The 16,386-nt window shown below is 41.2% G+C and overlaps 1 protein-coding gene across 1 annotated transcript; it reads right to left on the reverse strand.

Moving 5' to 3' along the window:
• Nucleotides 1-10,823: 10,823 nt before the first annotated feature.
• On the reverse strand, nucleotides 10,824-15,041 carry LOC115225356 (28S ribosomal protein S21, mitochondrial-like). Its single transcript, XM_029796306.2, has 2 exons — nucleotides 14,782-15,041; nucleotides 10,824-11,358 (listed from the first exon to the last, which is right to left on the reverse strand). The coding sequence occupies exons 1-2, from the start codon at nucleotides 14,865-14,867 to the stop codon at nucleotides 11,181-11,183; spliced, it is 264 nt and encodes an 87-aa protein (XP_029652166.1). The 5' UTR covers nucleotides 14,868-15,041; the 3' UTR covers nucleotides 10,824-11,180.
• Nucleotides 15,042-16,386: the final 1,345 nt, after the last annotated feature.

Below are 16,386 nucleotides of genomic sequence, written 5' to 3' on the forward strand. Positions count from 1 at the left end.
ATGGATGATGGGCACTTGCTTTTAATGTTGGTGAAAAGAAAGAGGCTGGAGAAGCCATTATGAAAGACTGCTGAATGAGGAGAATGAATGGGAGGAGGAGAACCTGCCAAATGTTGACCAAGTAGAGGGACCAGCTATCCAAATAGACAGCCCCCTTGTAGTTAAGGCAATTAAGGATATGAAAACAGGTAAAGCCCCTGGCCCATCAGGAATCACTGCTGGGATGCTTAAAACAGCTGGCTATGTGGGCTATGGCCTAGTCACCCGCATTGTAAACCAGGTAGTTCACAATGGAGTCATACCCAATGACTGGCGTAGCAGCACCATAGTCAACTGCTACAAGGGTAAGGGTGATGCTCTAGATAGAAATAACTACAGGGGTATTAAACTGTTGGATCAGGTGATGAAGGTCACAGAGAGGGTCATAACCCATCTCATTAGGGAGAGAATTTGCTTAGATGAGATGCAGTTCGGTTTTGTGCCGGGTAGAAGCACCACTGATGCTATATTCCTGGTCCGACAACTGCAGGAGAAGTACCTAGCTAAAGATAAACCCCTCTACATAGCTTTTGTGGACTTGGAGAAAGCCTTTGACAGGGTTCCCCGATCCCTTATCTGGTGGTCGATGCGGAAACTGGAAATTGACGAATGGCTAATAAGGGCTGTACAGGCTCTATACAGAGAGGCTGTCAGCAAGGTTAGGATTGGCAACGAATATAGTGAAGAATTCCGGGTAGAAGTAGGTGTACACCAAGGCTCAGCCCTCAGTCCCCTTTTATTCATCATAGTCCTCCAGGCAATAACAGAGGAATTCAAAACAGGATGCCCCTGGGAGCTCCTCTATGCCGATGACCTGGCTCTCATAGCAGAATCACTACCGGAACTAGAAGAGAAATTCGGGTGTGGAAGCAAGGGTTGGAATCAAAGGGCCTTAGAATAAATGTAGCAAAGACCAAAGTATTAGTAAGCAGCAAGCGTACTCAGCACACATCCCCTCGGGTAGGTGGCCCTGCTCAACCTGTAGGAAAGGTACAGGTAGAAACTCCATAAGATGCACCCAATGTAAGTTATGGACACATAAGAGGTGCAGCAACATTAAAGGGAAATTAACAGATAAGATAGCTTTCATGTGCGGCAGATGCACGGGACAATAGACACAAACAGACACTCAGAAAACAGATTCATCACACTCCAGGGAGAAGAAACTAGAAGTAGTTGATAGTTTCCGCTACCTGGGAGACCAAGTTAGTAGCGGAGGTGGATGCACAGAGAGTATCACCACTAGAATACGAATAGCCTGGGCAAAGTTCAGAAAGCTCCTACCCCTACTGGCAACAAAGGGTCTCTCGCTCAGAGTGAAAGGTAGATTGTATGATGCATGTGTGTGAACTGCCATGCTTCACGGTAGTGAAACATGGGCTGTGACTGCAGAGGACATGCGTAGACTTGAAAGAAATGAAGCTAGCATGATCCGCTGGATGTGTAATGTCAGTGTGCACGCACAACAGAGTGTAAGCACCCTGAGAGAAATGCTGGACATAAGAAGCATCAGATGTGGTGTGCAAGAGCGACGCTTGCGATGGTATGGTCATGTACTGCGGATGGATGAGGAGAGATGTGTGAAGAAGTGCCACTCCCAAACAGTTGAAGGAATCAGGGGGAGAGGTAGACCCAGGAAGACATGGGATGAGGTAGTCAAGCATGACCTCAGAGCGTTGGGCCTCACTGAGGCAATGGCGAAGGACCGAGATCTCTGGAGATATGCTGTGACTGTAAAGACCCGGGCTGCTTCCTGCACCAGTTCCGCATAGACCCCTGCCCATTCAAAGTACCCTGGATCCCGGAACGTCTCGCTGTGCTTGAGGAAACCTGTTGAGTCAAGTACATGAACATGAACATCGAAATAAATATCAATGGAAATAGTAGTTGTGATACCTGTGCCGGTGGCACATAAAAAGCACCATCCGTACGTGGCCGTTGCCAGCGCCGCCTCGACTGGCTTCTGTGCCGGTGGCACATAAAAAGCACCAACCGAACATGGCCGTTGCCAGCGCCGCCTTAGTTGGCTTCTGTGCCGGTGGCACGTTAAAAGCACCAACCGATCATGGCCGATGCCGGACCCCCCTGGCACCTGTGCAGGTGGCACGTAAAAAGCACCCACTACACTCGCGGAGTGGTTGGCGTTAGGAAGAGCATCCAGCTGTAGAAACACTGCCAGATAAGACTGGAGCCTGGTGCAGCCCCTGGCTTCCCAGACCCCGGTCGAACCGTCCAACCCATGCTAGCGCGGAAAACGGACGTTAAACAATGATGATGAAGATGATGTACTGAATTTTTTTTAATTCCAAAAGTAAAAAGGTTATGAGTGGTTATATGGGGGACTTAAACGTGAATTCCACCAAAAATCAAATTTTCAAACTAATTTCTTTTTAATAGCATAAATGTTTTTATGGGAATAAAAATATTGAAGAACATTAATACATGTTACAGTGAGGAAGAAACAAAAATGGGATGTGTTAGAAACAACAGGCAGATCTCCCTTAAATCACACACCTTTCTTTACTCATAACTTTCTGACAAATGGATATTAATGGATGTATCGGAATTTGTTGTGTAAAGGTTTTATGAGGGTGGGGTGAAAAGTTTTGGAAAATACACATCAGTCAGCTTTATTTCCTCATAACTTTTGGAAAAATGGATATTTCTTTAATGAAATTTTCTACAAATATCATTCAGATTGTGAAGGTGATGATTATATCAGAATTTAATACGTAAACAAAATTTGTGGGCTCACACACATACATAATTACATACACATCATGAATTGAAACTTAAAATTTTGATAAAAAATGTTATATCTGCGCGTGTGTGTGTGTGCAAACATATCAATTTTTTTTTTTTTTAGAATAGATTTCAATCTAATTATAATCTACAACATCTGAAGCATATTTGTTGCAAATTTCGTTTAAAAGAATGTTCATTTTTCTGGACGATATGAGGAAAGAAAGTCAGAGGTGTATGGCGGGTCGGGTGGGGGGCATTTGTGTAGATATGCTTCTGCTTCTTTCAGCAATTTGACTGGGGTTTTTCAAACAAATTGAGCCCAGGACTTATTTCTAAGCCTAGAACTAATTGTATTGATATATTTTGCTGAAATACTAAATTAGGGGGACCACATACACACACACACATACTCATGACAGGCTCCTTTCAGTTTCTGGCTACCAAATCCACTCACAAGGCCTTGAGTGATGCATGGTTTTAATAGCAGACACTTGGGGTCGATTTGCTCAACTAAAGGTGGTGCTCCAGCATGGCCACAGTGAAATGACTAGAACAAGTAAAAGAGTAACTTCTAATGAAGTTTTAAACAAACACCTTTCAAATGGCATAGATTACGATTACAAAAAATTTGTGGGGAAAATTTTTCCTGAGGGCGTGGAAAGAGGAGTTTCGGATGAAGAAGACCAAATAAGTTGGAACTAATCTCCATATACCCTGAGTCCACAGCATCCAAGTGGTATTTGTTGAAACTTTCATTAAAAAGTATCCATTTTTCTCGAACAAAGTCGGTGGGGTACACATCTATAGTTACGGCTTTTGAAAACATTATTTTTTAAAAAGCTTTTATAGAGAAACAACATCGGTGAGGACTGTCCATCGTTAGGTCTAAATTATATTACAGACTTTTAACATGCTACATCCATATCATTTAATTAGAAATAATTTTCATTAATTACGTAGATGCAACGGTTGGCCCGAGGCTATAGTTGAGAACTCTTCCCCAAAGTAGTACTGAGAATGAAATCATATGGTTGGGAAGCTAGCTAAATAATATTTGGGATACCTCTGTCGCAACTAAGTATTGATGCAGATGCCTTATCTACGATTCCTTATGACGATCCGATCAATGATTTTGCAATTCAAAAAAAGTAGGAGAAAGTTTTATTTTATCGGCAATCTTTCGTCTCTAGTAGACCCTTCCGTCGATTTCCGTAAAAAAAAATTTTTTTTTTACATATGGGCTTGCGGGAACTTTTGAAGTAATGAGAGCGAAAGAGACTAAGAGAAAGCGATTGTATGACGAGGGAAATTCTTTTGAAGTTACCGTGCATGTGAAGCATTGATGTACATGTGTGTGTGTGTGTGTGTTTGATGGGGTGTGGGAGACAGACAGTATGTTGTGTAAGTGAAGTGCTTCTGTTAGTGTGTGTGAAGAGACAGAGTAATGTGTGAAAGAGAGAGATAACTGAAATTTTTTACTCGGTGTATGTGTATATGTATGTATATTACTTCAAAAGTTCCCGCAAGCACATGTGTCAAAAAAAAAAAAATTTTACGGAAATCGACGGAAAGGTCTACTAGAGACGAAAGGTAATTGTTTATATTTTGAATTACATAATCTTTTAAGGAGACACCAAATTCTTTTAAGTGCTTAGGGCCTCGATGGCCCGGCCCAACGTGGAATTTAAAAAGACTTACCCTAGAACAAGGATTGCAGTAACGTCAATGGCGCCTCTGCTGACAACTTCTTCACCAATGAAATTCAACCACGGCAGCTTCTATTAACTTCTCGTCTAACTCTCGTATACATATATAACGAAACTTTCACCAAATAATCGCTTATGTCCTGTAGATTGAGCGTATTTTATGATTTTTTGGGAAAAAGAACTTCTTTGGTCTTCAAAAAAAAAAAAATAATAATAATTGGTATTCCTTCAGTATGACTCGAAAAATTCGACTTTGGCCTCGTATATTTCTGTGGCAATCGGGTTGTGTGTCAGTTCTTGTCCGTGTCTCTGTGTGCTTCTTCTTATCTGTGTATTTATGCAAAGATTTGGTACTACTAGTGGTTCCGGGTGCACACGCATGCATCCGCGCCATCTAGTGGTAAGTAGTCAATCCTACAACAACTTTTTAACCCTAACCCTAACCCTAACCTTAGTTGGTTTATAAAAATAATTTAATTACTTAGTTTACAAAATTATTTACTTTGCGTTTTATTTACTTTATTCAAAAAATATTATTTAATTTTCTTTCATATGTATTCAGCCTTGAGATACAAACACAAGCGGAAGTCGTTGTAGGATCGACTACTTACGACTAGCTAGTGCAGATGTGCGCACCGGGATCACTGTTTGCTAGTAGTACCCAAGACTTTTTGGTTAAACTAAAGCGTCTCACCCCAGTCATTAAAAAAAAAATAGTGTAGCCCCAGCATGGCCACAATCTAATGACAGAAACAAGTAAAAGATAAAAGAACACACACACACACACACATGCATTATTTCTGAAAGGCTCCATTTCCCTGAGTTACCAATTTCTGATCATCAAGTTTCCAATGAAACTTTGCTGGCCAAATTTTGTTTTATTTCCACAGCATAAAAACATAAAAATAGAACAGGCACACACACACACACACACAGACAAGATCTTGCCTGTTCTGTTTTTATATATTTGTGCTGTGGAATTTTTCATTTGAAACTTGACGAAAAAAGTCTTGGGTATTACTTACACTATTTTTTTTTTTTAGTTTAACCCATTTCTTGTCTATTTTTTATAATTCCTTTCACATTTACGACACACATCCAAAGCAAAATTTTTTGAGGGTCCCTAAGATGCTATTGGATTCCCAATTTGCTGTTTTCTTACATGGATCTCCTAAAATCTTATATGGACACTCAGGAGCCATGTGGACCCTGTTTGAGAACCACTGCTTTCAAGTATTACATTAAAGCATTATTTAAACCACAAACAGTTTCAGGATTTTGAGTGTATGGAGCTTATAACATTTATAATAATACTAGTCTGAAGGCTGCACACAATGTGGACCTTTACGCTTACTCTTGCGGAAGGATAATTTGGCCTACAGCCCCAAACTAAAGTGGGCTAAATAGCATGACCATAATACATCTATAATGACTGTATGCCTTGGTGGTGGTTAAACTAAAGCGTTTGACTCGGTCATAAAAAAAAAATAGTGTAATAGGTGTAAGTAATACCCAAGACTTTTTTATTCAAGTTTCAAAGGAAACATTGCTGGCCTAATTTTGTTATATTTATATTCAGCAGCACAAATACATAAAAACAGAACAGGCACACACACACAACACAGACAAGATCTTTTATTATGTATAGATATGTAACAGTCCCACTGCGTGGTGGCATCTTGGGCAAGTGTTTCTACTATAGTCTTGAGAGTGGATTTGGTGCATGGAAACTGAAAGAAGCCCCTGTGTGTGTTTGTCCCCCTTACCCCACAACATCGTTTGACAACCGATCCTGGTGTGTTTACGTCCCTGTAACTTAGCAGTTCAGCAAAAGAGACTGATAGAATAAGTACTAGGCTTACAAAAGTAGGTCCCAGGGTCGATTTGCTCGACTAAAGGGGGTGCTCCAGGATGGCCGCAGTCAAATGAATGAAACAAGTAAAAGAGCAAAAGAGTAAGGAGTAAAACAGTGCCCCAGCATGGCCACAATCTAATGACGGAAACAAGTAAAAGATAAAAGAACACACACACACACACACATGCATTATTACTGAAAGGCTCCATTTCCCTGAGTTACTAATTTCCCATCATCAGCTGGTAAATTGATCTTCCTTTTCTTTTGAAATATTCCCCATTTGAATAAGCTTTTGAAATTTGAAATGGAAGTTTGAAGGAAACACTTATCTTTATGCTCTATTGTTCAAAAAACCTTTGTGAACGACAAGTAGCAAAGAATTGGCTGCCTCAAGGTTATACTTTTGATTTTGTATCTGGTTATCGTGGTAATACTATTACAAACATCTTAAACCCCTTATGAGTGAAGTCCTGCAAATGTCTTATGTTTAAATAATGTTTTACAGTTATATAGGCGCAGGAGTGGCTGTGTGGTAAGTAGCTTGCTAACCAACCACATGTTTGTGGCATCTTGGGCAAGTGTCTTCTGCTATAGCCTCGGGCCGACCAAAGCCTCGTAAGTGGATTTGGTAGGCGGAAACTGAAAGAAGCCCGTCTTAGGCTATAGTAGAAGACACTTGCCCAAGGAGCCACACAGTGGGACTGAACCCGGAACCATGTGGTTGGTAAGCAAGCTACTTACCACACAGCCACTCCTACGCCTTGTATCAAAATTAATAACAAAAAGCACAGGTGTGACTGAGTAGTAAGAAGCTTGCTTCCCTACTGCATGGTCCTGGGTTCAGTCTTACTGTGCGGCACCTGGGGTAAGTGTCTTCTACTATAGTCGCATGCCAACTAAAGCTTTGTGAGTGGATTTGATAGATGAAAACTGAAAGAAACTCATCATACTCCTTGTTTTTTTCTGTGTCCCTGTTTGTAGAAGAGCGTAGGCTCGAAACGTAAAGGATTTTTTCTATTCGTGAGCATTATACTAATACATCTGTTTGTTTTTGTACACCACCTGTCTTTGTCTTTTTGTTTTTTTTGTAAACTCTCCCTATATATATATGCGTGTATATATATATATATTGTTTTGGGATTTGGTTTGCAAGATTCTTTATATGAGTTCGTGTGTTGAAGCATATTTTGTTGAGTCTGAGGAGAGTCATTTTCTTTTTGTGCCTTATAATGTAACACACTCACCGATAAAATAGTCAAGACTATTGAAAAGGTTGCAAAACGCAACTAAAATTTTAGGAAAATAAAAATAAGAAAAAAGTGGAAATTTTATCGGCGAGTGTGTTAAATTATAAGGGACAAAAAGAAAATGACTCTCCCCAGACACAACAGTATATGTATATATATATATATATATATGTTAATCGTTTTGGGATTTGGTTTGCAAGATTCTTTATATGAGTTCGTGTGTTGAAGCATATTTTGTTGAGTCTGAGGAGAGTCATTTTCTTTTTGTGCCTTATAATGTAACACACTCACCGATAAAATAGTCAAGACTATTGAAAAGGTTGCAAAACGCAACTAAAATTTTAGGAAAATAAAAATAAGAAAAAAGTGGAAATTTTATCGGCGAGTGTGTTAAATTATAAGGGACAAAAAGAAAATGACTCTCCCCAGACACAACAGTATATGTATATATATATATATATATGTTAATCGTTTTGGGATTTGGTTTGCAAGATTCTTTATATGAGTTCGTGTGTTGAAGCATATTTTGTTGAGTCTGAGGAGAGTCATTTTCTTTTTGTGCCTTATAATGTAACACACTCACCGATAAAATAGTCAAGACTATTGAAAAGGTTGCAAAACGCAACTAAAATTTTAGGAAAATAAAAATAAGAAAAAAGTGGAAATTTTATCGGCGAGTGTGTTAAATTATAAGGGACAAAAAGAAAACGACTCTCCCCAGACACAACAGTATATGTATATATATATATATATATATATTTCGTTTTGGGATTCGGTTTGCAAGATTCTTTATGTGAGTTCGTGTGTTGAAGCATATTCTGTTGTGTCTGGGGAGAGTCAATTTCTTTTAGTGACTTGTAATTTAACACACTCACCGGTAAAATTTCCACTTATTTCTTAAAATTTTCGTTGCATCTTGCAACCTTTTCAATATGCCTATAAGCATACACATACAAACATCTAAATCTCTCTTTACCTGTTCCAGTTGGTCACTTGACTGTGGCCATGTTGGGGCACCGCCTTAAAAACTTTTAGTTGAATGAATCAATCCAGTACTTATTTTATTGATACATTATTGGTGTCTACTGCCAAACTGCTGAGTTACAGGGATGTAAACAAAACAACACCAGTTGTTTAGTGGTAGTGGGGACAAACATAAATACACACACACTGTCTTCATGGAAGATTGGAAATTAAGAACACCGCTTCCATGACAGGGACACTCGTTTACGACAATCACATGAGGTTAAAGCAAAGAAACTGTAACACATAAAAAAATGGCACCCCATCGGTTATGAGGGCTTCAGTGGATCTGATCAACAGAACAGCCTGCTCCTGAAATTAATGTGCAAGTGGTTGAGCATTCCACAGATATCTGGACCCTAAAGCTCTCAACATATTATCCTGTATATTTTTATTTAGAGTTGTGATCCCCGTGCCAATGGCACATAAAAGGCACCATCCGAACATGGCTAATGTCAGCACCACCTGGACTAGCTTCCATGCTGGTGGCACATAAAAAGTACCAACCAATTGTGGTTGTTGCCAGCCGCCTCTAGCCCCTTTGCTGGTGGCACGTAAAAGGCACCAACCGATCTTGGTCGTTGCCAGCTGCCTCTGGCCCCTGTGCCGGTGGCACATAAAAAGCACCAACCGATTGTGGTCGTTGCCAGCCGCCTCTAGCCCCTTTGCTGGTGGCACGTAAAAGGCACCAACCGATTGTGGTCGTTGCCAGCTGCCTCTAGCCCCTTTGCTGGTGGCACGTAAAAGGCACCAACCGATTGTGGTCGTTGCCAGCCGCCTCTGGCCCCTTTGCTGGTGGGACATAAAAGGCAACAACCGATCTTGGTCGTTGCCAGCTACCTCTGGCCCCTGTGCCGGTGGCACGTAAAAAGCACCAACCGATTGTGGTCGTTGCCAGCCGCCTCTGGCACGTAAAAGCACTTGCTCAAGGATGATGGGTTGCCAGGTATTGAACTTGTGACCTTATGGCTTTAAGCAAAATACCCTAACCACTAAGCTACATGCTTTCACTTTCGACTTACATTCGAAATCGGTCAAAAATCAATGGAAATTGTAGTTGTGATACCAGTGCCAGTAGCTGGTGGCATGTAAAACACACCAAATGATAGTGGCTGTTGCCAGCCTCCCCTGGCACCTGTGCCGGTGGCATGTAAAAAGCACCAATCCGATTGTGGCCGTTGCCAGCCTCCCCTGGCACGTAAAAAGCACCAACCGATCGTGGGCGTTGCCAGACTCCCCTGGCACCTGTGCCGGTGTCATGTAAAAAGCACCCACTACACTCACGGAGTGGTTGGCGTTAGGAAGAGGCATCCAGCTGTAGAAACATTGCCAGATCAGACTGGAGCCTGGTGCAGCCTCCTGGCTTCCCAGACCCCGGTTGAACCGTCCAACCCATGCTAGCATGGAAAACGGACATTAAACGATGATGATGATGATGCTTCATCAAATCCACTCACAAGTCTTTGGTTGACCAGAGGCTAAAGGAGACACTTGCCCATGGTGCCATGCAGTGGGATTGAACTTGGAGCCATGTGGTTTGGAAGCAATCATCTTCTCACACAGCCATGCTCATCATCATTATTATTTAATGTCCGTTGTCCATGCTGGAAGGCTGAGCCAGGATCCAGTCTGATTTGGCATGGCTTTCTACAGCTGGATGCCCTTCCAAATGCCAACCACTCCAAGGGTGCTTTTACATTCCACCGGCATGGGTGCCATTTGCATGGCACTGGTATCTGTCACGACTGCGATTTTGGTTGCTGATGGGTCTTCTTCTCAAGCATGACGTAATGCCAAAGGTCTTGGCCATTGCCTCTGTGAAGCCTAACCCTCGAAAGGAACTCTGCCACTCTGCCCCCATGGGGCTCATTAATTAAAAAACACCAAGTTACCTCTTTTGTTTGTAATTTCTTTATTTGTTCTTTTTGTTGTTTTTGTTTGAAATGACATGAAACTAAATAATAATAATAATAATAATAATAATAAAGCTGATCCAAGAAAAACGGTAAAATGCTAACTGGGAATCAGACCAGAAATATGGTAGAGACAATAAGGGAAATGACTCAACTTGCTAGAAATAGCAGCCAGATGTCCTTCAAATTACATCCTTCTATTTAAAGTCAGTATTGAACTGTATAGTTACTGGTATCAAAATTCAAGGAAAAATGGGATGATCATGGCTGGAAGCCCCTGAACTGCCTTCTTGTTTGATCAAGGCTGGCCTAGGGCTAAACAACAACACAATCATCTATACAGTCATGGGATATCCCAAAGAGATAGACAGGATGGTCATTGATGGAACGTCCTGGACCACTTCTGATCGTAAGTTCTGTTGGGTTTAGGGCAGACCTGGGGCTAAAAAGAAACAACAACAACAACTGTAACGACAAACAAATAGATGGGATGGTCATTGATGGAACCTCCTGGACCATTCTTGATTGTAAGTTCTGCTGAGTCCAGGGCTGACTCGGGGCTAAAAAACAACAAACACATAGACACACAAAAGTCCAGCTTCTCTGCCTGTGGGGGCAGGGCCCTCAGGCTCACACAGAAGCATATCCTTGTTTATCGAAGCCAAGGGTCAGGTCGGTTCTTTCTCATTAGGAACTCAATTTTCTGGTTCATACTGTTGTCGTAGATCCTCTTACACCTCTCATAGCTAAGCCGGCGCCTCTTTTGAAATGGTTTCTCGTAGTACATTCGTTGGCGGTGAAGTTCTAATACTTTGTCCACTCGCAGGATTCTAAGGGAGAGAGAGAGAGAAAGAAAAGCAATGGTGAGAGATTTATCTTTGCTTCCTGTGATTAACTCTTTTGTTACTGTATTTATTTTGAGATGTTCTGTGTTTCTTTCAATTAATTTTAAATATAACAAAGAATTTAGTAAAATAACTTAGTTATCATTAAGCTAGTGTTAGGAACATAAATTGCGACTAAGGTTTGGTGGAAGATTTTAATTCAAAACTTATGAAAACAAGACATTTGTATTACAGAGCCAGAGCCGGTTTCAGCCAGGTTAGTATCAAAAGGGTTAAATATAACAAAGAATTTAGTAAAATAACTTAGTTGTCATTAAGCTGGTGTTAGGAACATAAATTGTGACTATGGTTTGGTGGAAGATTTTAATTCAAAACTTATGAAAACAAGACATTTGTACTACAGAGCCAGAGGTGGTTTCAGCCAGGTTTGTATCAAAAGGGTTAAATATAACAAAGAATTTAGTAAAATAACTTAGTTGTCATTAAGCTGGTGTTAGGAACATAAATTGTGACTAAAGTTTGGTGGAAGATTTTAATTCAAAACTTTTGAAAACAAGACATTTGTACTCAGAGCCAGAGGCGGTGTGGCCAGGTTGGTAATGAAAGGGTTAAAGAAGAGAGAGTGTTGTTTTGCCCTGTGAAAGTCTTCATGTAATAGGGACTTAATGACACATATATGCTTCTTTATTAGCCACACGGGGCTGAACACAGACAGGACAAATTACAAAGTAGAGCTTTTCTTTTTGGGGAGAAAAGAAAAAAAAAAGTGGGGTAGGTTTTCGATCAAAAGGGATCGTAAAAAGGAAAAAGAAAAAAAAGAGAGAGGCTATTCGAGTGTGATCGTTATACCTGTGCTAGTAGGGTGCCAAGAGCACCATCCGAGCGTGATCATTGTCAGAGCAGCCAACTGGATTCCGTACCCGTGGCACGTAAAAGGGCACCATTCGAGCGTAATCGTCACCAACGTCGTTTCACTGGCACCTGTAAAAGATTTGAGCGAGGTCGTTGCCAGTATCACCTGACTGGCCCTGTGCCGGTGGCACGTAAAAAGCACCCACTACACTCTTGGAGTGGTTGGCATCCAGCTGTAGAAACTCTGCCAGATCAAGACTGGAGCCTGGTGCAGCCATCTGGTTCGCCAGACCTCAGTCAAAACCGTCCAACCCATGCTAGCATGGAAAGTGGATGTTAAACGATGATGATGATGATCAATAGGAATCGTGTATCACAGAAATGTCATGATGTAAACTGTAGAGGGGGAAGCAGATAAGGTTTATCTGTGGGAAGAAAAGCCTACGGAAAAGACCACGGTAACCTCGGTCACTTTCCTTTTCAAGTGATACTTGAAGAAATTGATGAGAGATTGACCAGAGAGGAAAGTGTTTGTCTCCAATCCTTTCAGACACGCTCACCAGATACATTCTTTCATCACTTATACCAACTATTGTACTATACATTAGATAAAGTAGTCCTAGATACACTATGCCTGAATAAAAGATGGGATGGTCACAGCTGGAACGTCTTTGATCATAGGTCTGTCTAGATCAGGACTGACCTGGAGCTAAACTCCACTAACTACTACACTGTACATCAGATACTGTAGTCCTAGATACACTATGTTCAAATAAAAAGTGGGATGGTCATAACTGGACCGTCTTCAATCAGACAGTTGGGTCAGGGCTGACCTGGGGTTTAACAGCAACAACTATAGCTACTAATACAGACTACAATACTAGACATTAGATAATGTAGTCTTAGATACACTATGCCTGAATATAAGATGGGATGGTCACAGCTGGAACATCTTTGATCATAGGTCGACTGGATTAGGACTGGCCTGGGGCTAAGCAACAACAACAACAACCATAACCACTAATACAGACTACAATACTATACATTAGATAATGTAGTCCTAGATACACTATACCTGAATAAAAGATGGGGTGGTCACAGCTGGAACATCTTTGATCATAGGCCAGAAGGACCAGGAATAAAATGGGATTAAAAAACAATAACTATAGGTACTAGGGCCTCTTGGAGGTGAGGTGGCTGAGTTCCTTTTGAGTGTTGGGTTTCGTGGAGGCAAAGTGACCAAGCACCCACGTGTTTGGCCACACGGAGGAAATGACCAAAATCTTTAGCATTATGTCGTGGCAGATACAGGGTGTCATGCAAATGGCACCCAAGCTGGTGGCATGTAAAAACCATTCATTACACTCTTGGAGTGGTTGGCATTAGGAAGTTCCTTCTCAAGCCATGCCTGGCTCATAGGGGCCGGTTTCCTGGTTTCCTTCAAAATCGAAATCCATCAACATCAATGGAAATTGCAGCTGTGATACCAGTGCCGGTGGTACGTAAGAGAAAAAACTGCCGTTCAAACCGAAAACATCCAAATCTTCCACTAAGCCCCGGACCAACATCTAAGTGGATTTGGTAGATGGAAACTGAAAGAAGCCCGTCTTTTATATATATCATAATCGCAGGAGTGGCTGTATAGTAAGAAACTTACTTCTCAATCACATGGTTCCGGGTTCAGTCCCACTGAGTGGCACCCTGATCAAGTGTCTTCTACTACAGCCTCGGACCGACCAACGCCTTGTGAGTGGATTTGGTAGACGGAAACTGAAAGAAGCCCGTCGTTTATATATATAATCTTTATGTGTGTGCATCTGAGATCTTTCACTACCGCCGTTATTTTGTTTGCGTCTTCGTAAACTTAATGGCAAAAATGCCCAATACTATAAAAATAAGGGATCTTTTATTTTTTAAATCTGCCGGTCAACGTGAAAAGATCCAAAATAAGCACTGGGGTCGATTTGCTCGGCTAAAACCCTACCAGGCAGTGACCCGGCCGGCCCTTGTCGAATAACCTCAGAAGAGGGCTAATGTTGAATCGCACCTCTCCTGGAAAAATGCATTTTTTAAAAACATTTTTACGGGTTCCTACGTTTTGGATGTCGGAGATTACGAATATGCAAAAAAAAATAATTTACAAATAAATTCTTCGAGCAGAGTATATGCAAAACGAAGTTACATTTCGTCGTTTCCGAGACAGTTTTTATAATTACTGTTAAGTTTTCATTCCGATCGAACAACACGTTTTGTTTTTATCAATTTTGAATTAATCAGAAGTACCATTTCGGGTTCCTACGTTTTAGATGTCGGAGATTAGGAATATGCAAACATAAATAATAATAAAAATTTACAAATAGACTTTTCGAGCAGAGTATATACAAAAATACAAAACGAAGTTACGTTTCGTGGTTTCCGAGTCAGTTTTTATAATAACTGTTAAGTTTTCATTCCAATCGAAGAACACGGTTTGTTTTTATTAATTTTGAATTAATCAGAAGTAACATTTATTTTTTTTCGGGGCAATATTCAAGCCGTGATTATTATATAACATACCTGTCCAGTGTCCGGTAAGCAACATCGAGTTGGTTGTCCTTGACAAGGACGGTCCTTGCTATAAACCTCATGTGGTTGGCAGACATGATAGTCGCGAGGAAGGGAGTGAGGAGGAGGAGGAACTAAAGGTGTGATGAGAGAGTGAAAGAAAGTGAGTGAGCGAGGGGGAGAAAATTTAAAGCGAGGAGGAGAGAGGGAGAGATAGACTGACTGTGTAAGGTGGAGGAACTACAAGTGTGATGAGAGAGTGAAAGAAAGTACGTGAGGAGGAGAGAGTAAGAGATAGACTGACTGAGGGGGAGATAGTGAGAGTTAGACTGACTGAGTAAGGCGGAGGAACTACAAGTGTGATGAGTGAGTGAAATATATCGTGTGAGTGAGGGGGAGAAATTAAAAGCGAGGAGGAGAGAGTAAGAGATAGACTGACTGAGTAAAGGCGGAGGAACTACAAGTGTGATGAGAGAGTGAAGGGGAGAGAGTGAGAGATAGACTGACTAAGTAAGGCGGAGGAACTACAAGTGTGATGAGAGAGGGGGAGAAATTAAAAGCGAGGAGGAGAGAATAAGAGATAGACTGACTGAGTAAGGAGGAGGTGGGATGAGCGAGAATATTCAGTGAACGAGGAGGAGGAATGCGAGAGGGAGTAAGAGATTGTAAGAGCGAAAGACAGAGAGAGGGATTCTGTAAATGTGGAGGAAGAGGAGAAACAGGTAAAGAGGGGGGAAAGGAGAAACAGATTAAGAATAGAGATGGGGAAGCCGGAGAAAAAGAGAGAGGGAAAGAGTAAGAAGTAGAAGAGTGGAGGGTAGAGGACTTACGAATGTGAGTGAGGGAAAGTAAAAAGATACATAGAATATAAAGGAGTAGGAGGAAGGGAGAGACAGAAAATATAAAGGTGTAGGAGGCGCTCTCGCGTACTCGCGCATCCGCACAAGCTAGTCATGACTAGTCGATCCTTTGTGTTTTTGTGTTTTATTTACTTTGTTTAAAAAATTATTTACTCGTGTTTTTGTCTTTTATTTATTTTCTTTAACAAAAATTATTTACTTTGTGCAAAAAAATTATTTATTTTGTGTTTTATTTACTTTGCTTGGGAGTCGTTTTAGGATCGACTAGTCACGACTTTTTTCTTTCACTCTCTCACATTCGTAAGTCCTCTACCCTCCACTCTTCTTCTTACTCTTTCCTCTCTCTCTCTCTCTCTCTTTTCCTCCGGCTTTCCCATCTCTATTCTTAATCTGTTTCTCTTTTTCCCCCCTCTTTACTTGTTTCTCCTCTTCCTCCACATATACAGAATCCCTCTCTCTCTTTCGCTCTTACATTCTCTTACTCCCTCTCCCCATTCCTCCTCCTCGTTCACTGTTCGCTAGTAGTACCGTAGGAGGAGGAGGAACTACAAGTGTGATGAGAGAGTGAAAAAAAGTGAGTGAGTGAGGGGGAGAAATTAAAAGCGAGGAGAAGAGAGTGAGAGGCGGAGGAACTACAAGTGTGATGAGAGAGTGAAAAAAGTGAGTGAGTGAGGGGGAGAAATTAAAAGCGAGGAGAAGAGAGTGAGAGGCGGAGGAACTACAAGTGTGATGAGGGAGTGAAAGAAAGTGAGTGAGT

This window comes from Octopus sinensis, linkage group LG27 (assembly GCF_006345805.1).
Source record: "Octopus sinensis linkage group LG27, ASM634580v1, whole genome shotgun sequence".
Classification (NCBI taxonomy): domain Eukaryota; kingdom Metazoa; phylum Mollusca; class Cephalopoda; order Octopoda; family Octopodidae; genus Octopus; species Octopus sinensis.